Source organism: Symsagittifera roscoffensis, chromosome 8 (genome assembly GCF_963678635.1).
Source record: "Symsagittifera roscoffensis chromosome 8, txSymRosc1.1, whole genome shotgun sequence".
Taxonomy (NCBI): Eukaryota; Metazoa; Xenacoelomorpha; order Acoela; family Convolutidae; genus Symsagittifera; species Symsagittifera roscoffensis.
Window position 1 is genome coordinate 29391398 of NC_087069.1, and position 22893 is coordinate 29414290.

A 22893-nucleotide genomic window follows, 5' to 3' on the forward strand; every position below is an offset into this window, starting at 1 on the left:
TAATCTTTACTGACTACAGTAAAGCTTTTGACAGAGTGGATCATGGTATGCTTTTGAAATTTTTTTTTGAAACGGGCATCAGAAACAGGCTACTGAAACTAATCGAATCATACTTGACAAATCGAGTACAAGTCGTGCGTATAAATGAAGTAAACTCGTCACCAATACAAGTTACTAGCGGTGTCCCGCAAGGGAGTATTTTGGGCCCATACTTTTTCTGGTTTTTGTTAACGACCTCCCGAAAATGTGCGATCAATTGTTTCCCCTACTTTTTGCTGATGACGCCAAATTTCTCAGCGTGGGTTTAAGCACAATAGATTTTCAAAGTGATTTAAATGCGTTGTATGACTGGACCGTTAGAAACAACATGCCCTTCAATATGGATAAATGCTGCCTAATTAAAATGTCCAAAAACGAAAAACGATTGCTTTTTGGAAACGAATCGATTAAAACAGAGGATTTGGGGCTCATGCTTTCCTGTGACTTAAAATGGAATTTGCATATAAACAAGGTTTGCTGCAAAGCAATTCGTGTTTTTCATTTGATAAAAAGAAGCGTATCGAATTTTGGACAAAAAGCTAAACTGGATTTGTATAAATCTATGATCGTACCAATACTCACGTACGCAAGTCCATGTTATGGATTGAGTAAATACATTATTACGGAGCTTGAAAATGTGCAAAGGCGTATAGTTGAATGGATAATTCCGCATATGGATTCGTACAAAGATCGGTTAATCGAAATTTCACTATTGCCACTGCCAATGTATATACAGATCAACAACCTTCTGTTGCTGTCAAAAAATTTATCGAAAAATTACGATGTTGACATGTTGAATGTTCCATCGTATTCCTGTTCCTCGCGCGGTTGTATGTTTCAGCTCGAGAGGCCGAAAAAGAAATTTTTGGAGGACGAATTCTTTTACCAAACATGTCGGCTAGCGAATGTGATCAAAATTGACGTGAGAGAAACAAGCAGACTGAAGAAGCGAATATTGTGGTTATTTTGGAGAAAATTTGAGAAGGACTACGAACAAATGAACAAGTGCACATGGAGAATTGCTTGCGATTGCACAATGAATGACTGTAGAAGTAAAACTTCACTATAGAACGAAAAACTGACAGGGGGAAACCCCTTGTGCTACGAGCACAAAAGCCCTACTACTACTATCGAAATTTTAAAGGTCACGAAAAACGCCCTCGACTTCTAATTTCGAAAATGGTGTTTGATCATCAGATTTTCTAGCGAAACAAAAAGTTTACTCATTGATCCAGTTTTCTCAAATTAGTTAATTTAATCAATAAAAGTGTCAGTTATAAAATGTTCTAGGAATTGGAAGAGGAATTAAGTCTTGGAAATTCGAAAGTTGACTGTCTGTTGGCTATGTTCATTAATTCAATGAAATCAAAAAGCATACAAAAAGTGCAAGAGTATTTTAAGAGTCGATGTACGTAGTTCAGACGCTTATATATGTCGTGATGCTTTTGTTTAAAAGGTAAAGTCTTACAATGCTCTAATTAGAAAAATAATGCATTCATGCTTATAAATGCACACATGAATGCCCTAAAGCATACATGATCTTTTTGACAGTTCATTCGATAGAAGGTAGACAAAATGACTCTCCAATTATGGAAGCTGAATGCTGCGAAAAAACGTGATCGATTTCTATTTTCGAAAGTGGAGTTTTTATCTTGAAGTTTCTTGAAACTTGTTGAAGTTTTAAAAAAAACACAAATCAGTATTTTTTTCTTTTTTGTGTTCATTGACTCTTTTCCAACCTTCTGTTGGATATGTTTTAACAGAAGTAGTTTTGCTTTTTTAAGGGGCGGTAATTTGAATCTCCATATGCAATTTGTCTCCTCTCATTAATATGTACCAATTGGGGTACGTACTGTAAACCGATGTGTCAGTAAATGACCAGACCAGTAAATTGGCTTACGTAATAATTACTAATTACATCATTTATGGAATTAAAGATTTATAGAATGTTTCCTGAACTAGAACATTAATTTTAAAACTACGGGGCGCAAAGGAATAGTTGTTTTCTTCCATTTTTTGATTCAATTTTTGTTATAAGGAAAAAAACTTGTCATTTCGTAAAAGTGTTTTATTTATTTAAATGCGGGCTTCACTATCTCGTTTTGCTTTTTTAAGGGGCGGTCATTTGAATCTCCATATGCAATTTGTCTCCTCTCATTAATATGTACCAATTGGGGTACGTACTGTAAACCGATGTGTCAGTAAATGACCAGACCAGTAAATTGGCTTACGTAATAATTACTAATTACATCATTTATGGAATTAAAGATTTATAGAATGTTTCCTGAACTAGAACATTAATTTTAAAACTACGGGGCGCAAAGGAATAGTTGTTTTCTTCCATTTTTTGATTCAATTTTTGTTATAAGGAAAAAAACTTGTCATTTCGTAAAAGTATTTTATTTATTTAAATGCGGGCTTCACTATCTCGCCACGTTTAAGCCTTTTCAACGTAATCTTTTTGCATGTTCAACGAAAGATTTTTTTCACGTTTAAGCTATACCGTATATTGCAATGCTTAAGATTTTTTTGGATTTTCCAGATTGAATTCAGTGATTTTTCTACCGAGATTAAATAAAGCAGCACAATAGTGCGATTTCTGTCGGGATTCCCCAAAAGGTTGCGAATTTGGCCTCGAATTAAGAATGCTCAAATCCTTTTATTGTTAGAAATACGACGATTTTCAGAAAATCAAATTAAAAAATAATTTATCAAACTTTCCCTAACCCTGTAGGTGGGTGCTGTCAGAGTACTATCACGGATTGCAAATCTTGTTTCCAAATATGACGGCACAAACTCTTTTAGTTTTTGAGATATGACGTTTTTTTAAAAAAATTTTCAAAAAAATTATTTTTTTTCTTCAAAATTTGAATTTTTTTTACCCTGTAGTAGGGTGCTGTGAGGGTACTCTCAGGGGTTGTGAATCTTGACTCCAAATATGACCTCTCAAATATTTGTAGTTTTCGAGATATGATGTTTTTTGTGATTTTTTCAAAAAGCTTTCCAAAAAACTGTTTTTTCCCCATATTTAAAATTTTTTACCCTGTATTAGGGTGCTGTGCGGGTACTCCTAGGGGTTGCGAATCTTGACTCCAAATATGACTTCTCAAATCCTTGTAGTTTTCGAGATATGACGATTTTTGTAATTTTTTCAAAAAGCTTTCCAAAAAAATGTTTTTTTTTTCCATATTTAAAATTTTTTACCCTGTAGTTGGGTGCTCTCAGGGGCGGTGAATCTTGTCTCCAAATATGACTGCTCAAATGCTTGTAGTTTTCGAGATATGACTTTTTTTGTAATTTTTTCCAAAATTTTCAGAAAAATTTAACAAAGCTTCTTTCTTCAAAGTTTGAAATTCCCCACCCTGTTGTTGGGAGCTATCAGAGTACATTCAGTGGTTGGTAACCTTGCCTCCAATTATGACTCCTCAGTTTTCGAGATTTTACGTTTTCTATGATTTTTTCAAAAATTTTCAAAAAAAAAATTAATTAATTTTTTTTCAAATTTTAAAATTCCTTACCCTGTAGTTGGGTGCTCTCAGGGTACCCCCAGGAGTTGTGAATCTTGCCTCCAAATATGACTACCAAAATATTTGTAGTTTTCGAATTTAGATTTGACGTTTTCGAGATTTGACGGAAAATTGGAAGTCAGAAGAAAATCATAAATCGTGAAATTACCACTCCTGTAATTGGGTGCTGTCAGAGTACACTAAAAGCCTGCAGATCTGGTTTCCAATATATGCGGTTTTTCATGGGTGGTCAAAAATTCGAAGCATCGGAGATGCGTAACACGCTAGTCTTTTTTGAAACTAATTTGATTGCGTAATTGAATCATCAGTTTTCGGTTTGCTGATCTAGTCCTAACTTTTTTGGTTTACGTTTACTGATACATCGGTTTACTGGCCTACCACCGTACCAAAAAAGTCTGGGAATTTTTCTACTCTTGATATCACTAAATCAATCTTCTCTCTGCTTTTAGCTTCCGACTGACTTCGATATATTGATCGTTTTTACACTAGCTGCGCAGTGTATTAGTATGAACCTATTTTTTCTAAATACTCGCAAATAAATGTGCTCATGTGGCGGCACTGTTGCTACAATCACAACCTCTAGCATTGGAATGTTCATAGCTTCTATTCTCTGCTTAGTTTGGGTCTGGTGTTTTTGATCATTCAGCGTCTTTGAAAGTGAAACTCTTATTCTTGAGGTCGCTGGGTTGAAATTGCCGCATAGCAATTTTTTTTAAAAATTGAGGTCTATTTCTACTTTTTCTTTATAGAGCTGCTTTTTAAATCGTTTTCTCGCTAATGTTTTTGCGAAGCACAGCTTCGCATCTGTGTTGTAAGATAGCTTGTTTTTGCGCTGCAATGTTATGTCTGTTTTTTTTTATATCCGAAGGGATATTTTTGTAGATCAAACTAGAATAGATGTTTTGTTGATTTTTTGAGATCTTCGGGGAACTGCAGTGATAATCAAAAAGATCAAAATTGCGAGATGAAAACATAAAATCCAGTTATTTTTTTTTTTGCTGATTTCGATTTCGGCTGGTATGAGGTTTAGTTGTGTTAATAGTGCCCATTGTAAAAGCCGTCTTTTTTTAGCTTACAGGGAACAAAAAAGCCCTATGTCCGGCTGTAGCGGGCAGATTTGAGACCCTGAGTAGAACCGAATAAAACTCAGATTTTAAAGGGCGATGTGATTAGCTGCGTGTTTAAGGCATTTTCAAGGATCTTTCATAAGGTCCGGAGGGAAGTGCGCATTCAATAACGGTTGTAGATTTCAGGGGATTGCTTCTCTAGGTTCATTCTCTATCTTATCGACACTGAAAAGTGGTCCCTTGGGTAGTAAATTCAGCGGGGCGACCAATATTCACCTCTATCCACAATCCCGAATAGATCAAGTTGGATTAACTATTCTGTACTGTATGATGTTACTTGCCCCCTTTTGTACTGCTTTTAAAGCTGTCTCATCCGCTCTCACGATCGCAAGAATTTGTAATTCAATTCAGAAAATATAGGTCCAAGTACAGAAGGCTATAGGTGGCCAGAATATAATCTAATAAAAAAGAGGATCCGCGACCAATCAACACAATTGCGTAATTGCATTTTTAGTTCCAAATAATTCAACTAAACGATTCTCTCTCTCTCTAGAATATCTTAACTAGCGATTAACACTCAAATACTCAGTTCGACCTGCTAAAATTAATTGTCTTTACGGATCACTATTCCTTGGAGGTACTTTAACTGATTTCTTTAACTTCACAAGTCACTGTTCTCAACTCTGATGAGAACCAACTATTCTCTTCTAGAGCTAGTATCGTTCTGCTTAAATATAGGCTATTTAGTAATCACCGTGCTGTTTTTCTATTTGAGTTTTAGTTATAATTGGATTTATGATCGTCCCCACAAGTCTTGACATTTACTACACTTCTGCAAGATCTTTACTATATTTTTCTTTTGATGACACTTATTTTGAATTCCAAGTTCACTATAGGTATCTTTAACCAAGTTGTGCAAATATCAAGTCCAGCTTCTCTAAACCAAGTTATGTTTACTTAAACAACTTCCCAAAGTTATAATTTACTTGTCCCGTTAACATTCCGACTTCCCTGGGGTAAGTGAAAACGCTTTCATGGGTCGCTATTCGATTCCAAGTTCCGATCTATACTCTTTTCAAATCCCTATCTTTTAGCTCTTGGGGAACGTAATTCGCTTAATAGGGGTCAAATTGTACCATGAAGTCACCTCCTGTGAGCTAATTAAATATATCGTCCTTCAAGTTATTTAGGAGATCTACTTCCCGTGGTACGATCCTGTTACTGCCAGTTTCTTCTGGAACTACTTTTCTTTACCCTAATTGAGTTTTATTAATAGCTCATGCGCCGAGCTAAGCTGAACTCAATGTTGGTTAGGTCGTCTTTATTGAGTTCCACTACTTCAATATTAACATTTAGAAGCTATATCCCTTTCAGCTTCCCGATTTCTACTTACCAAGGGTTGGGGCTCGGGAAGGCGCCACTTTTTGTTTATCCCTGTGTTTTGTATGCGATTTTGGTAATAAATCCCTAAAGGTCATTTAAAGGTCAACCGAGGTAATAAATTTTGGTAATAAGTTCCTAAAGGTCATTTAAAACGCCAGACCCAAACATCCATATTTTAGTTCAGAGTCCCAAGAAGTTCTTACCTACCAAATTTCATTCGTATCCTATTAGTACTTCCCACGTTATCCCATTTCTAAGGTCCAATATCTTTTTTCCCTGGAAAAGGATAATAACACCTGAAGAAGCCGGGGTTTTACTCAGAAGTGGATTTTTTTGTGTTTAGTGCCTATTGCCGCTATTTTGCGTACATGGCCGGTCTTAAGGGTGCTTCTCCCAAATGCTTATAACTTCCGGTCCAACCGTCCGATTTGGCTTAAATTATAAAACATGATATCCTTTGTCACTGCCTATCATATCGCATAATTTAGCCTCACTGCGTTCAGTGGGGCCTAATAAACTACTTCCGGAAGTCGAGGTGGGGACTGTTTGCCTTGGGCGTAACACCGAAAATAGAGCCCACGTGGTCTGGGTTTCCCTAGCTTTAGCTTGCCTCATTTAGGTCTAACATTCTAAATTTTGTTCCCATTCCATTTGCTAGTTACCGAGTTCTAATGGGGCAATTTGCACTTCCGGTAACCGTTATAACCGGTGGCAGGGTGGTCCGAGTAGTCTAGATTTTAGACACTGTAACCCAGGAATTGTTATACGGTTCTATTGTATTTAAAAAATCCTAATTTTGAGTCTTCCATAATGTTTCCATAGTCGGTTTCCATAACCGTGCAAGTTACCTAATTTCCGTTTCTGCAAAAAATTGACAAGATATATGTAGAATTTGGCTTCTCACTTACTGCCGAATTATACCAAATTTGATTCACTTTTGCTATAGCATGTTTTGTAATCGGGAAGTAGACTTTTTCTTGTGACCTTGTTGACCTTGTTTGTTTTCAGTAAGTTTGAAATTCGATGTATGCTCATGTTTTGTCGGCTCAGTTGCCTCATCAGAGATTTTTTGTGCTGTGAGCAATTTTCCTTGTTCTTGCAAGCGTTGTTGATTTACTCCTGTTATTTGTTAATTTACCATCCTTGACTTATTATATTTTCGTTTGTTTTTTGGTTTAAAGCTTTCTTTATAAATAGTTTCGGCTTATGTTTTATCGTATTATCAAAGGTATTTTGTATCGTTTTAAGGGCAAAATTGATTAATTTTTCTACAAATCATCCAGGTCGATGGTTGTGTAAACATTCAAAATTTTAGATTGGAATCGCTCCAAGTTTGTTTGAAAAAAAATTTTTGAGGCATTTTTATTTGATTTTGGCTCAATTGGTCGCAATTTATTCACTGGTGGCTATGTTTATCGTTTGGTTTTTGAAATTGAAGTTTCACTTTTTCCGAAAAAAAGTCGTTTTTTTCGACTTACTTCCGTCTCATTTTCTATTCACTAGCTTGCAGTGCTGAACTTGCGTTGTATCACAAGTAATGCGACTTTCCGCGTCTGTTTTTGGCCTAGCAGATCGATACATGCAATTTTTGCATGCTTTCATCATTGTTGTAAACATTTTTTAGGAAATAATGAAAGACGAAGTGATTGTTGTGCAATATCAAAGGTTCAAACAGTCCTCATATTGTAATGAACAGTTGAAAAATAAGTTGGATTTTGGTTGTTCGAAAAAGTATAAGACGCCCGACAGACCTCTCTGGTCATGGAGCTGGATGAATTCGTCGACGAGTTTATGAAAAACTTCGGAAACGTCTCATGATGTGGAAAAAAGAATTTCGGATCGAGTGGATCTTTCGTAAAATGGCAAAAAATTCGTAATTTTTGAAACAATGATCACGGGAGAAATATATAGGCATAAAGAATGTCAATTCTGAAGGTGTTATCGTTAATTGACTCTCTCCTTTTGTTTCTGATACTTTTTTTACGGAGACAATTTTCGTAGTGTTTGTTACATTGAAGTGTTTGTAGATATTTAAATGTGATTATGAGGAACTATAGTTTGAGTTTGTTTTCAGATCTCGGATGCAACTAAATATGAAGTCGTTCAACATGAACAACCATTACATGCACTTTACAGGTAACAAACACCCTTAAGTCCCGTATTAAAAGACCAATTGAGAAGCTGATCAAAATTTTTGCATCGAAATTATTATTTGCTCCACTTTTTTCCAATGTGATGTTTCAGAAGCTGCGTGTGATCTATTTTCTGACATGGATGGAAACTATGGAACGAAATCAATCAAAAATAACATAAAATGTCCCAAGTCGAAAGACGAAATCATGAAAAATTTAGAAAAGCTGAACGTGTAAGCTCAACTTTGAACTTTTACAATTAATTGACTTGCTCATTTTAACACACTCAATGGTAAGCGATGCACAAATAATATATTCGAAACTAGGGGCGGAGTTAAGAAGGGCAGCCCCCTTAGGGATTCCACCCCATGCCGACCCAAAGGGTCCCCCTTTGTACTATTTTGAGATATCCATTTTTGGCTGACTGACTCTAAAATTTATCTAAAGGCGCCTTTGGCGCCAATATATACCAATTTTGAGGCGAAGCGCGCGACGAAAAAAGCGATTTTTTGGTTGAAATTTTCTGTTTTTTCAAAAATTTGCCTGGGGAGCAGAAAATTTGGCCAAAACAGGGTCATTTTAGTGCCTTGGGAGAGCTCGAAAATCACTGTGGTCGGCCTTAAAAAAAGGTTGACCAAATTTTCGAAAATCCACCCCACCTCGAGAAAATCCTAGCTCCGCCCCTGCTCGAAATAGATTTTACTTTTTAACAATTTATCATCGTAGTTTAGACTCTTATGTAGATCGCGATGATTTTTTTTCGTTTTTTTTTAATGAAAAGTTTTAAAATTTGTTCAAGCTCAAAATTACTTTTTCGCGGTTTGAGGAAGGCAAACTCCCCTATCGAACAGCGAAAGTATAAAGGTCACGAAAAACTTCTTCGACTTCTAATTTCGAAAGTGGAATTTAATTTCCAGCTTTCCCAGCGAAAAAAAATTTACTCATTGATCCAGTTTTCTCAAATTTGGTTAGTTTTATCAAAAATAGTGTCAAAAGTTAATTTAACTTTTTCAGAAAATCGAAAACGTATTTTTTTTTCTGCTGCGTTCATTGACTTTTTTCAACTTCTTGTTGGCTTTGTTATATATAATTGTCAATTTTTAACAAATTTAAAAAATCAAATTGGCAAACTTGGGGATATTGTTTACAATGTATGTCCTTTGATTTGCAATGTAATTTTGGCTTGATGTGGCGTGTAGGGTGCTGAAGGGAACTGGCAACACGAGTAGTCTGCTGTTGAGTTACTCCTACATGGAGAAACTCCACAAGGAGGCTCCCGAACTAGTAAAGAGTCTGACCAGTGCACAGCTCCTCATGATAACTCTCGTTAGTCTATCTACTTATGTTCGAGTTAATCCAGCGTCTACCCGTTTAGAGGATAGCCACCTTACATCGAATTTGTACTTCTTAATTTCAAGGCTGTTTTTTTTTTTTTTCATTTAACTTCTTCCGCTTTTCAAAACAAGTTTTTTGTTGTGTAAATTTTTGTGCTCGAAAGCAGTGGGTTCGCTTGAGCATTTGAATTATAACTTAAACTGTTCCTCTGGTCTAAAAATCGTTGTTTGGTCTAGTTTTTGAAGATCAATGTTTTCTATACACATGAGTTACTTTGATATCAATCTGGTTAAGCGTGGCGACTGATGTGTTTTGCTGATGTTTCAGTTGTTGTCAATCAAGTACCTGAATGATGAAGGCGAAGCTACGAAGCAACTATGGGATCTACTAGACATTGCAGGTGATATATTATTTCTAGAAAGAAACAGGTTGAATAACCCTTGCCCTTGCCCTTGCCCTTGAAGATTCATCCCATTATTCGCTAGAATATGCTTAGGTTCCGACTACTAAACTTCAAATGCGAGTGTTGCTTTCGCTTTGCGTGCGAGATCAGATACCACAAATAAACGTCCTTTGTGATCTATTGCAAAGCATAGTAAAGCTTTTTCAGTCGTGATTTGAGCTGGAATGTAAATAGCGCCTCTTTCTGATTAGAAATCTTTTTGATCATGAAAACATTGTGGTAATTATCTGCTGTAGGCCACCCGGAAAGAGATTTCAATAGTTTTCAATACGTTAAAAAGGCATTCCCATGCTAAGCGACAAGCTCAAGTATCAAATAAGAGATCTTACAGCCTTGATTTGATTTTTATTCCGACAAACTTTGAAATTTTATTTGTGCCGAAAATAATGGTTTTAAAAAACTGGTCTAGTACGAGAAGAACAGCAAAATATAGCCCCTCCATCCGCAAATGGTAAAGTTTTTGTTGAGGGGCTAGAGCTTTTATGTTGCTAGACGTGGGTGGGTTAATAATGGGAAAGATCCAGAAAAACTGTTTGTTTCAGAGAAGGAGATGGATTGTGTTGAGGATGTTGAGTTTGAAGTGTTGAATGCCCTCAAGTGGAGACTCCATATGCCCCCTCACAGATTCAACTCCCTCGCTCTCCTCTTCCACAGAAGGTACACACTCCTCTAAGACTCTTTGATTATTCTGAAAATATGAATTTGGAAAATGTAAGATGTTTCAAAAAATAGTTTTTCAATATTCGATGAAAAAAAATAACCTTAAAAACTATTTTTTGAAACATCTCTCAAGTTTTCAAAATTCAGATTTTCATCAAACATTGAAACCCATCGTTTTGATACCTCAGAGCGTATGCTTTTTTTGCGTTGGTTTGGAATAATATTGCTGGGTCCGTTGCTTCAGACCTTAGTAGACATAATTAAATGCAGTGAATCTGTTTGTTTCAGAATTCTGGGAAGCAAAATAAAGTTCCGTAATTTGGTTGACTACACAGATTTGACAGATTTTCTCACCGATCAGGAATTCTTTGAAAATTTGCGGGAGAGCATATCAAGTGGACTAAAGGTATGGATAACAGGGTATAAATATTATTAGTGTAACTAGCTGAAAATTTTTGTCAAGTGAACTACGGTACAATCTCCGCTTTGTATTTAGACAAGCCGAGCGTCGTGTAATACTACGAAACAACTTTTTCCCAATCTAAGTCGCTAAAAAAGTGCCTCATTTGTTGGCTTTTTGGTATATTCCAACAATCATAGGCATTTTTATAGCATGAGTTGCTGAAGTATTGGTGGGTAGTGTTAGTTCCTGCTTGATAAAAATAGGTTTTGTGAATATGTATGGAATCTGTTTTTTTATTTAAATATTTTGAGATGCTTTAAACATTCTTATTGTTTTCGCAAAAATTTTCATTTCTCTCAAAAAGTATTACTAATTTTCATAAAAGTTACCTATGAATAAACCGGCTACTTCTTCACGAGTGTGTTTATTCAGGTAGTCTCTTTTTCTCTAGCCCCAAGTGCTAATGCCTTCGAAAATATCAGTGGTGGAATCTTACACCCATTTTTTGGGTTTTTTTTTCAAATTTCTTGAAAATTACCCTGCCAAATTTGAGTTTAAGGTATAAATTGGAGAAAACAGTCAGCAGGAATTTCTATATAAGCAGCTACACCCTAATTTTTTGAAGAGTTTTTTTTTAAAACTACCCTGACAAATTTGAGATGAAGGATTCAACCGGAAGAACATGCGGTACTAACCCCCACTTCTTAGAGGAAAGCAATGTTAAATGTAGCAAAAGTCAAGTTTTAATAAAACTTTTGAAAATTAAGAAAAAAATTTTGCATCAATACAATTTTAAAAGCCATGAACGTAGTCACCGAAGTTAAATAGGTCTTAGTGATTTTTTTCTTTCAGGAAAAAGTCCTAAATTGCTTACGCTCAAAATTATTTTCTGGCTGTTTGACGTTTTTTTTTATCTTTAGTTCTTTAATTTTGTTAAAAGGAAAGAGCTCCACTATCGAACAGCAAATGCGTAGAAGTCATAAAGAACGTGATTGACTTCTAATTTCGAAATTGGAATTTATTTTACGGATTTCCCAGCGACAGAAAAAATTTGCCAATAGATCCAGCTTTCTCATTAAAAAAAATTATCTCGAAATTCTATCGGGTTTATTTTATCAAGAAAGTGTCAATCATAGATTTTTCTCAGAATTCAAAGAGCTATAGGATTTTTTCATCTCGAAGTTTTAATTTTTAGAAAGAGTCATTTTTTTCTAGTTTCTTTTGTTCATGACTCTTTTCCGTCATATCATATCATCTCTTTTACAAAACAAGTACCGCCAGCTTTGATAGGGCCCTAGCGTCTTTTTGTTTTAAGCGGCCATTGCACTGATGATATGATAGGTTATTTTTATTTTCTCGGCTAGGGGTTTGATTCCGGCACATTGCAGAATTTCTGTTAATTTTACTTTTTTCCGAACCTTTTAGAGCTTCCTTTTTGCCCTTCTCTCATTTGTGCTTGCGAAGTTTAGCTTAGGCATCTGTATCTAAAAATGGAATAGACTTTGTTAACGGAAAAAAAGCTGCAAATGGGATCAACCAAAACTGATGATCAGCAAATCAGGTTAATTGTTCCTATTTGATAAAAACAGCTCTAATGAAAATGTATGGGATCGGGTTTTTTTATACTTTTTGAAAGACTCTTTGGAAAAAATTTTAATTTTTTTCAAAAAATTAAATTTTTCTGAAACTACTCTATCGATTTTTTAAAAAGTGGTACCAATGGGAAGTCCGTCCACTACCCTGTGCCTGCTTTCCCTGGGCTCTTTTTACTTGCCCCATTTTATACAGCCTTCGGAAAAGTGTGTGCGGGGGTGAATTTTCGACCTATTTTTTTTTTGGATTTTTGACTTTTTCTATTTACCTTTTTACCGTTTTTTGAAACTTTTTGATTTTCCTCAAAAACTGCCCTCCCAAATCTAAAATTTTGAGTTAAATGGGTGGAACGGGTTGTAAGAGGCTCCCTTGCATGTGCGGCTTTGCCCAAATTTTCTTACACATTAAGTAGTGTCTCAGGGAAATTCCAAACTCACAAAAGTTTCACTCATATTTTAATAAAGCAATCAATATCTAGGTTTACCTCATATTTTAATAGAGCCATAATTAGGTTTTGGGTGAAGCCCATTTTCTAAGTTTTTGAAATTACCTATTTAATTCCGCATCAGAACAACAAAATCAAAATTTATCAAACAGTTTTAGCTGGGCCTCTAGTTTAATATGATGAAATGTTTTAAAACTAAAGTCAAATAAGTCATATCAGCTTTCAGTATTTTTCAAAAGTATATTCGACTAGAGGCCTGATAATGGATTATTGTTACTTAATCGCGATCTCAACATAACTAATCAGAATTGGTTTATGATATAGTCTTGAAACAGTTTCTTTCACTCATCCTAACATTTTTGCAGGTGTTATCCTGGGCTGTAGTGACTTACGTGACCCTTCTTGGTTTCACATCAGCAATCATAATATTATCACAACAAAAAGATACCACAAATGAAGGACTATGCGAAACAACCTCCGTAACAACAGAAACAGCAACTACTGTCACCAGGCTCCGCCACTCGGAATATCAGACGGAAATATCAGAATACCCAACAGTTAAATATCCGCAACCTACCAACTATATCAACCCCACCATGTGTTTTATTGCAACAATTGGATCCCAAATTAAAGACTGGATTTATAAACCAGATGTGGAAGATGACGTGTACAAGATGTCCGATTTAGCATCGTGTCTTAGATGCACAAGCTGGGCATCGCACGACAACGTATCCAAGCATCCGGGAAGACTTCCGAGTCGCGTCTTTCCGAGAGAAAGCACGAATGATGCAGAGCGAAAGGACGACGACCAAAGTACAACGAAATCTTCATCAGTTTATATGAATGAAAAAAGCAATTTTTATGAAAACGAATGGAACTTCACTAGATATCGATATGACATGAGACATTTTGTTATAAAAAGGGTGACAATAAGTTTCAACGCAAAATATTGATATATCTTTGGAAAATAATTACTAAAAATTTGAGTCACTATCAAGCCTTGGATCTATTGCTCTAGTCATACATAGGGTAGAAATTAAAAAATGAAAAAGTATGAACTTAACTTAAAGAAATTGATCATTCTTTTCTGCTTGTTAGAATTTTTCAGTAAACATCCAAGTCTTGAAGATTGTAAAACAGCATTAAATCCAATGTGTTGTTAAACTAATTCAATGTTTTTGAAGCAACTATGCTGATAAATTTAATTTTTGCGCATATGTGATAGCTTTTTTGCTTTAAACTCAAAGGAACCATTGTTATTTGTCATGTGGCAAATCTTCAAACGTTTCTTGCTTACTTTCAGATCTGTCATCATGTTGGAAGCACTAGACCGTTTTGATGCAAAATGTTTTTACCTCGAACTGAAAACAACTTTTTTTTCGGTTTGTCATGTTAGTCAAAACCAATCAAGCTGCGCATTTGTTCATTAAATCGCTTTTGATGGCCTAAGTTCTCAAAGTGAAGCTTGTTATGACTTATTATAAACTTCAAGTATTACACATGACTAGCAGAGAAAGTTAGCTCAAAAATCCGACAGTTTATTGCCGTCGTTAAAAGTTGTTAGCTGAGTTTAAAATGGCTGAAAATGCGAAAAATTCAGCTACGGACGAGGAAACCTTGAAAGAAGTTTGTGGCATGAACGGAATAAATTATGCCAAAATAGCCCAGAATCTTGTCGAAGACGTAGCCAAAATTGAAGTTTTATTCTCTCCTTTCTGCAAACTCGCAACATTGAAGCCTTTTGTCAATTTAACCCTTTTACGGGTTTTGAAATGCGATGTTGTAACTTTGGAGGGCTTACAATTCATACCCAAATTGCAGGAGTTGTATGTTATAGAATGCGGCGTTAGAACAATAGCTTATTTGGAAAACTGTGTTTCACTCAAGAAGTTGTATCTTTACGGGAACAAAATATCTAAAATCGAAGGTCTAGAATGCTTAAAAGACCTGCAAGTTCTTTGGCTAAATGCGAACCAAATTTCGACTATCGAGGGTTTGGACGAATTAAAACAACTTGTGAATCTGAGTTTAGCTGAAAACTGTATCACCAAAGTCGGAAACTCTCTGGAACATTTGACAAGTTTGGAAACGCTGGATCTAAGTGCGAACAAGATAACGTCGTTCAAAGATTTGACCAGCCTGGCCAAACTGGCGAGATTAAAGTCGCTGAGTTTAAAAGACCCAATGTGTGGACCGAATCCGGTGTGTTTATTATGTAACTGTACCACGCATATATTATACCACATGCCATCTTTAACTCACCTAGACTCGCAGGTAGTTACAACCGAAAGTGTCCGTGAAGTGGAGTCGATAGTGTTGAAAAAGAAGATGTACTATAACATGCGAGTGAAGACAGTCAGAAGAAATATGGCTGAATTGTTGAAGCAGCTTGACACAGAGACGAAGAAAGCGCAAAACATACCTGTTAATAAGTTATTAACTCTAACTAGGACATTGAGAAGTGTGGAGCGGGAGTTGATAGAATTAGGTGAAGGTTCTTTTGAGGAGCTGGAAACTTTCAATTACTCTGGATCAACGTCGGCGTTGGATCCAGCGTCAACGAAAGCAGCAAAAAATGTCGAGCATGATTCGACTCTAATCGCAAGTCTGAAAGAAAAGGTCATTGAACTCAAAAATGCGATTCTTAAATGGTCCAACTTGATAAAGCAACTCGACATGCAAAGCTCGGATTTCAAACTGCGGATCAAAAGCGTAGCAGAAGCTTCGATTCAAAGGCTGACAACCGAACTTGAAAGCGGTGGGAATGTGAGGTTCGAAGACGGTCTTCCGTCGGATCCTTGGTACACTTCATGTCGAGACCTTGTGATGTCTAGGTTCTGTGCATCGTCGCTGAGACAGTTCGACATTCAAGGGATTCGAATCCAAAGAATAACGAGATTACACAATCGCATGTTGAGACTAAACTTCGATGATAAACTGGATGATGTAATCGATGAGTCACAGTCAAGGAATACTTCCCAGTTTAAGAAGAAGTTTGAATACCTTTTCTATACCTGGAACCCAAACGTGCACCAATGTTGCAAAGATACAATGGATTTATACGAACAAGGTTTGCCAGATTTGGATTTTTACGAGTCGAATAGTGAACTTCCAGCGATTCCTTTGACTAATAGTGTTAGTTTAGCTGAAAAGCAAAGGTTACACAAGTTGCATAAGACGTCAGTTAAGCGCCTATGTGATCAAGAGGACGCGAGTCATGGCCAATTGTTGGTGTGTAAAGTGTACCTAGGTCGAACAGTGTTGACACATGACACATCTCGTATTAGTGCCGAGAATTTTCCGAACGTCGACTCGGTGTTCAACCCGATTTCGGCACAGAATACGACAGGAAGTTCGGCTCAAAATGATGCAAATGACTCAACGCAAAGCAAAACGGCAGTTGGGTCTGAAAATTCGGATGAGCATTCTAGCTGTAGCTCCAATAACACGGCTAACTCGAGCAATAACCAAAACTCAGATTGTGACTGTATCACAAGGCAGTGTAATTGGTTCCTATTCGATAAAGATCTAGTCGTTCCAGAATACATTGTAGACTTTAATTACAGTTTCAGAACTAAATCCAGTTCACCTTTCGTTAATTTACCTGACGGAGTTGGAATTCAAGGCCAAAGTTTGACCCTTACTGAGCGATTAGGAGTGAAAAGTGACCTTGAAACAGATGATACCGAGTTGATAAGTTCGACCTTGAAAATACTGCCCAATAGACTGAGGTTCACTTCGGCTTGCGAAGACATTCTGCTAAAAGTTACTGGGGAGAGTATTTTGACGAATATAACAGTTCTCAATTTGCATCACTGTGGTATAAACAGAGCGAAACCGATTCCCACGCTGCCTAATTTGACGAAGCTTATTATTAGTTATAACGAGTTAACAAGACTGGAAGATTTCGGTAAAATTCCAACGCTTGAATACCTCGATGTAACTTCAAATAAGCTAAACACATTGGAAGGTTTGAAAAACTTGACAATGTTGAAGTATCTGGACATTTCTTGGAACGAGTTATGCAATAGCAGAGATGACGTTGCAATATTACGTAAGCACGCGCCCAATATAGTTCACTTGAATCTCGCTAAAAATCCTTGGAGGAAAGCTGAAAATTTACGGCTGAGGGTTCTAGGTCGACTTAAGTTGTTGAAGACTTTGGACGGAACGCTAATAACAGATTTAGAAGTTTCGGCTGCAAATAAAGCCGCAGCCAGTGCTCGTGTTTCGCCGACGGCGCTGATTTCTAATGGCCGAACCGATTCTCATAGGCCGAGATCCTTAAGCTTAGCTCCCTATTCGGAAATCATGTTCAAAACAAGCAAAAAGAAACCGGAACGCTTTTCAGAAGTGGACGGAACCTGGCTGACTAAGATCACATGTTTGTATCTAGACAGTCAACATCTAAGCAAACTCTCGAATTTGGAAAGACTAGAAAGTTTGAAGTTTGCATCTTTTCGAGATAACGATATAACTAAAATCGAAGGTCTAGATAGCTGTGTAAATTTGGAAGAGTTATGCTTGGATAGCAATTGTATTCCCAAAATTGAAGGGATCTCAAAATTGACGAAATTAAAACGACTGAGTTTGAGTAATAATGTAATTACGCAAATTGATTCCCCCTCAACTGAAGCCTTGACTTCTCTATATTATCTGTCGCTAGAAAACAACCAAATATCGACTCTTCTACCGCTCAGTAACGTTGCAACCCTAATGGAGCTGTACCTCGGAAACAACCAAATATCCAACATTCGGGAGGTTTTTCACCTCAAAGGTTTCCAAAATCTGGTAATTTTGGACTTGTTTGGCAACCCAATAGTTTCAGCGGATGCCCAAAATTACAGGTTGTTTGTAGTCTACCATTTGAAAAGTCTAAAAGCGTTGGACGGAAGCGCAATCTCAAATTCGGATTTAAACCAAGCGAGAGAATATTTTGGCGGCAAGCTTACGATGGACTTCGTGGCCGATAAGTTACGCGTGAATGAGTTTACTCAAGTTCGTGAACTGGATTTTCCGAGTTGTGCGATTCGGTATGTGGACCTTGGAAATGCTAATCTATTTAGCAACCTCAGAAGTCTAAACCTCGAGCATAATTCACTATCTTCATTCAGCGGGTTAATTTATTTGGACAATTTGCAGGTTTTATGTCTAAATTACAACAAAATTGAGACTATTTTAGATTCAAAGTCGAGTAAAAACAGAAATTCAGAGGCGCAATATGGTTCAATCGAATCCATGCGATTTATATTGCCCAAATTGGAAGTTTTGCATTTGGGTTATAATGGAATTTCGGATATAGCCAGCCTACAGTTAGACAGAATTACATCAGTAAGATCGCTTTTCTTACAAGGCAACGACATTTCTGAAGTAGATGGCTTGCACGCTTTAACGTCACTTCGAGATCTAGTATTGGATCGAAACAAAATCAAAAATATCGGCCCGACAAGTTTTGTCAGAAACGAAATGTTAGTCGAACTGCATTTGGAAGAAAATCGACTGCGTGAACTAACAAATATTCACTTTCTTCATAGCTTGCAAAGACTGTACCTTGCCAATAACAGGCTGCAAGATATGTCCGAGTTAGACAGACTGGAAAACTTGCCTAACTTGGTGGAAGTGAATTTGACGAACAATGCGATATCCAGAAGGCTGTTACATAGACCAGTGTTGGTGTTCAGACAGCCTAATTTGGAAATCATCGATGGAATTTCGGTGACAGATGAGGAGAGACAGAAGGCGGATATGTACTTCATGGACCAACAGACCACCTTACAGGCACCCTCCACCATTCCCCAGATACAAATGACTGATAACATTCTACCAGGTAGGTTGCTACTTGTCTCTTCTTCTTCTTTCTTGTCAACAACAGTTGTTTTTGTCCTGACCACACTTCTAGATTGTGAAATAAACATATAAAGATGGCATACAGTCTTTTATTCTAATATGCTCACTCAACGTTTTAGATTAGATCGACATTTCCCACTTTTGGCAAGAATATCCTAACAATCTTGGATCTGGATAGCTTTGCAATTCTGCGGTACCTGGAAGCCTTTTCTGGTTTTAAAAAACAGCACCAGGGCTCATTAACTTCCTCAACTTGGTTTTCTTAATCGTAATACTGAACGAGGAACCTCTAATCTAAGTTTCCAAGCATTCAATCGTATTTTTATCGATATTACCTTTTCAGGTATTAAGTCGAGTTCCGTGAACAGTCCGATGAAAGTAACAAGCGTTCAATTGGGTTCGAGTCCCGGTCAGCACTTCGCTCTGGACGAATCTGGAGCCGCGATGACCCGCAACAGACATCAAAGGAGCTCGGGAGCCGCAAATGCCGGAGGCCATCTAGTATCGGGTCTGGCGGGTCAAAGGTCCGCTGGGAATATTAACATGACGACCAATGCTAGATTGTACAGACGGTTCTTCCAAACGCCTCCGAAGTAAATTAATACAGTTTGGGAAAACGCAGAAGAAAAACCAAATAAGTTTTTTTTTATTTCATAGCAAAGTGTCTCCCAGCTTTTAAACCCCAAAGTTTCTCCAAGGTTTGGCAGAATTTTATCCGCTGAGATTAGAAAAGTTCTGCAAGCTGGCTTTTTTAAGAAAAAAGTATGTTTTTCTGTGCTTTTTGATGCTTAAATTTATATTAGAGTTCGCTAAGCTAGCTTTAAGAGAGTTATAGAAACCATTATGCTATCAAATCATCTCAGGCTTGTAATTATTTACTGTGAAATTAGAGTGTAAAATTGTAAATACGTGTTCATTCATTGTAAATATTTATAGAAAGATAGATTTCATCAATATGCTTATAAAATTTTTGTTATTTACTTCATTTTCGAAAGGAATGCAATGACGAAAGGATGTCTTAAGAAAGCAAGATAGAAAGAAAAGAAAAGAGAGAAAAAGATTTATATTTCATTATTACTCCGACTTTGGACGAACGTGAGGAATATGGCTCTTTTCCGCTTTTCCCCGCCTTTTAATTTCAAAATTAAAAACCACTTAAATGTTGTCATAATGCACTGAAACTTGGCATGATGAGCAATCGCACACTAGAGAACAGATTTTTTCTTTGCTGTGCATCGTAAAATTAAGCGTTTAGCCATAATCTGCATGCGACAAAGCGGGTTTGCTACGCATTATCTCAAACGACCGTCGAGCCGTCGTAAACTGCTTGTTGAACTTTTTGAAAACTTTATCTAGGATTTTTTTCCGCAAAAAATAGTTCCGATTTGAAATCAGTCAAGCTAAATCAGTCATACAAGGACACATTATTTCTTTCCCCTTCATTTCAATTTTTTCTTAGCGACTTACGTGTTTTTATGGCTGAATGCGTGATGTTATGATTTAAGGTATAAATAGGTATCAACTTGATCACCGTTCAAAGTTTCATTACATTATGACAACGTAAAAATTGTTTTTTTTTCTTTTCTAAATGCGGGGTAAAGTGGAAAAGGGCTTAATTTTCTTACCAATCAAATTTCAATACTTGATTTTCAAGACTTTATCAAACCGGTATATAGACTTTCTTTCCGGGTTAACAACTTGTTTAACAGAATCACTTGAATTAATTGATATCTTGGTTCATAATGAATTCAAATTTCTAAGCGTCTTCGGCAGACTTAGTCTGGAGAAAACAAATATGCCTGGAACGCCAAAGGTCCTAGGTTTGAAACTTGACCTGTCCTTTTTTTTTCAAATGTGAAATAGTCAGCTTCAACAAAATTGTCGGCTTATTTTTGTCTGCTTATGTTTTGTCGGCTTAGTTGCCATATTGTAGAGTTTTAAAGTTTTCTTACATTATAGTTGCTTTTGGCTTTTAGTGGTCTGAATAACCTATGCTGTTTGTAATTTTACTGAATATATATATATATATATATATATATATAGGTTTGTCAATTCGTGCCGGATGACAAGTGTGACACTTTGGTTCGCATTCTAACCATAATTGTTTTAACGAAAAACTAAAACTGTAATAATAAATATTCAACAAAATAACCTGTTTAAGAATCACAGACGGTGCTTTGGCCACCAATTTTAAAGATAAATATCTGGAAAAATAACCAAGAAAGGACACGAGAAGTGTGAATATGAACTCTAATAACGTCATTAACCAATGAAGCTACAGTTTAGTCTTTTTCGCTTGAATTACTTTTCGTCAATACATGACGAAAAGCCTAAAAAGGGATAAAAACCGAAAAAAAAACATAAAGACTAAGAAGATGTTAAGTCCCCCTCAACCTCAAAACACAGACACGCACATATAAAACTTTTTTCGCTTGTCGAATGACGCCATATGAGGCCAAAAAAGGGGAAAAATCAAAATACATTATTTATATGTTTTGAAATGTTCTTCGTTTCAAAACAAATCAAAAAAGTCGAAAAAAACTAGATCTATTGAAATAATTAACGCTAGTTTTGAAACAAAAACATGACATGCCGTAGAATGTGTAATTAGTATCGGAAGATAATGTACCCAGCGGCAACAAAGTCAAAAAAACCTGGCCAGAAACCCTTAGTCTAAAAATGAAGAACATTTCAAAACATATAAATAATGTATGTTGATTTTTTTCCCTTTTTTGGCCTCATATGGCGTCATTCGACAAGCGAAAAAAGTTTTTATATGTGCGTGTCTGTGTTTTGAGGTTGAGGGGGACTTAACATCTTCTTAGTCTTAATGGTTCTTTTTCGGTTTTTATCCCTTTTTAGGCTTAATAGTTTTCGGCCTATTTTATATCGGCTCAGTGTTCTTCTCGTTTCTTTTGACGAGCAAATAAAGTGTTTTGAGGGTGAGGTGGACTCATTAAGATTTCAGAACTCTGATTAAAGGGTTTCTGGCCAGGTTTTTTTGACTTTGTTGCCGCTGGGTACATTATCTTCCGATACTAATTACACATTCTACGGCATGTCATGTTTTTGTTTCAAAACTAGCGTTAATTATTTCAATAGATCTAGTTTTTTCGACTTTTTCGATTTGTTTTTGTATCGCAAGTAATGCGAAGCTCAGCTTCGCCTCCGTATCAAAAATATTGGAGACCAATTAAAGGAAAGTAGGAAATACCAGGGCTTTGGCCTGATATAAGAGCTCTCTTGTTTTCCTTAATTAATAAAACGATTAAAAGTATACACCAGTTTGTAAATATAAGAAGGACAGTATAGAAATGATCAATTAATCAAACAAATTTCATTAACATCTTTTGACTCCTCATTTTATTGTGAGTTTTGCTGGACTCACACAGCTCACGCCGTCCTATTTCTACAAGAGAACGAATCATACGAGCGCATGTATGTTCTCCAGTGAAAGTCGAGAAGCAAAACGAACTAAATAGGACAAAAAGGAACAAGTTATCGAACTAGCTTAAGCATTGTTTAAATTTTTACGGCTGTGACAACTCCTCGAAACTATGGCACTGGGTTTCTTTCTTTCGCGATTCTAGTTACATCAAAGAGCTTGTAGGCGATGAAATGATAGTTAGTATCAAATCATAATAATCGCGATTCCCGCTTCGTCAGAAATCAAAGGCTAGTCCCAAACTCTCTGCTATTGAGGCGTAAATCTGGCAATAGGCAGATTACGTCGTCTTAGCCAAAAGACGAACTAATGGCCTTAACGTTTTTAGAACTTACAAATGGTTCGTTCATCTGTTTGAAAGCAGATTTTTAAGTGCTATTTATCTTTTCACCTTCAAAATGAACGAAAGCTTTTCAAACAATCCTTTTGTTCGGCTTTTGAAAATGATTTTGTGGTCGAAACTTTCTGTGCTACTTCAGCAATAACTGACTATTTGTGTTTTAATGCTTTCACCGTTTTATAGTGCAGGTCATATCATGAAAATGCATCAGAAT

At 36.4% G+C, this 22893-nt stretch overlaps 2 protein-coding genes across 3 annotated transcripts in view; both read left to right on the forward strand.

Moving 5' to 3' along the window:
* The window catches only part of LOC134853027 (uncharacterized), a 61755-nt gene extending 47646 nt beyond the window's left edge, over window positions 1–14109 (forward strand). For both annotated transcript variants that reach the window (XM_063868942.1, XM_063868941.1), the window contains exons 2-8: window positions 8089–8152; window positions 8261–8381; window positions 9348–9474; window positions 9811–9883; window positions 10489–10603; window positions 10895–11012; window positions 13413–14109. In XM_063868942.1, the coding sequence (XP_063725012.1) occupies window positions 8098–8152; window positions 8261–8381; window positions 9348–9474; window positions 9811–9883; window positions 10489–10603; window positions 10895–11012; window positions 13413–14000 (1197 nt within the window). In that variant the 5' untranslated portion in view covers window positions 8089–8097 and the 3' untranslated portion in view covers window positions 14001–14109. The remainder of the gene's footprint in view (window positions 1–8088; window positions 8153–8260; window positions 8382–9347; window positions 9475–9810; window positions 9884–10488; window positions 10604–10894; window positions 11013–13412) is intronic.
* A 245-nt stretch (window positions 14110–14354) lies between these two features.
* Window positions 14355–19848, forward strand: LOC134852909 (leucine-rich repeat-containing protein 9-like). The gene is made up of 2 exons (XM_063868771.1): window positions 14355–18874; window positions 19238–19848. The coding sequence occupies exons 1-2, from the start codon at window positions 14623–14625 to the stop codon at window positions 19489–19491; spliced, it is 4506 nt and encodes a 1501-aa protein (XP_063724841.1). The 5' UTR covers window positions 14355–14622; the 3' UTR covers window positions 19492–19848.
* The last annotated feature ends 3045 nt before the right edge of the window (window positions 19849–22893 follow it).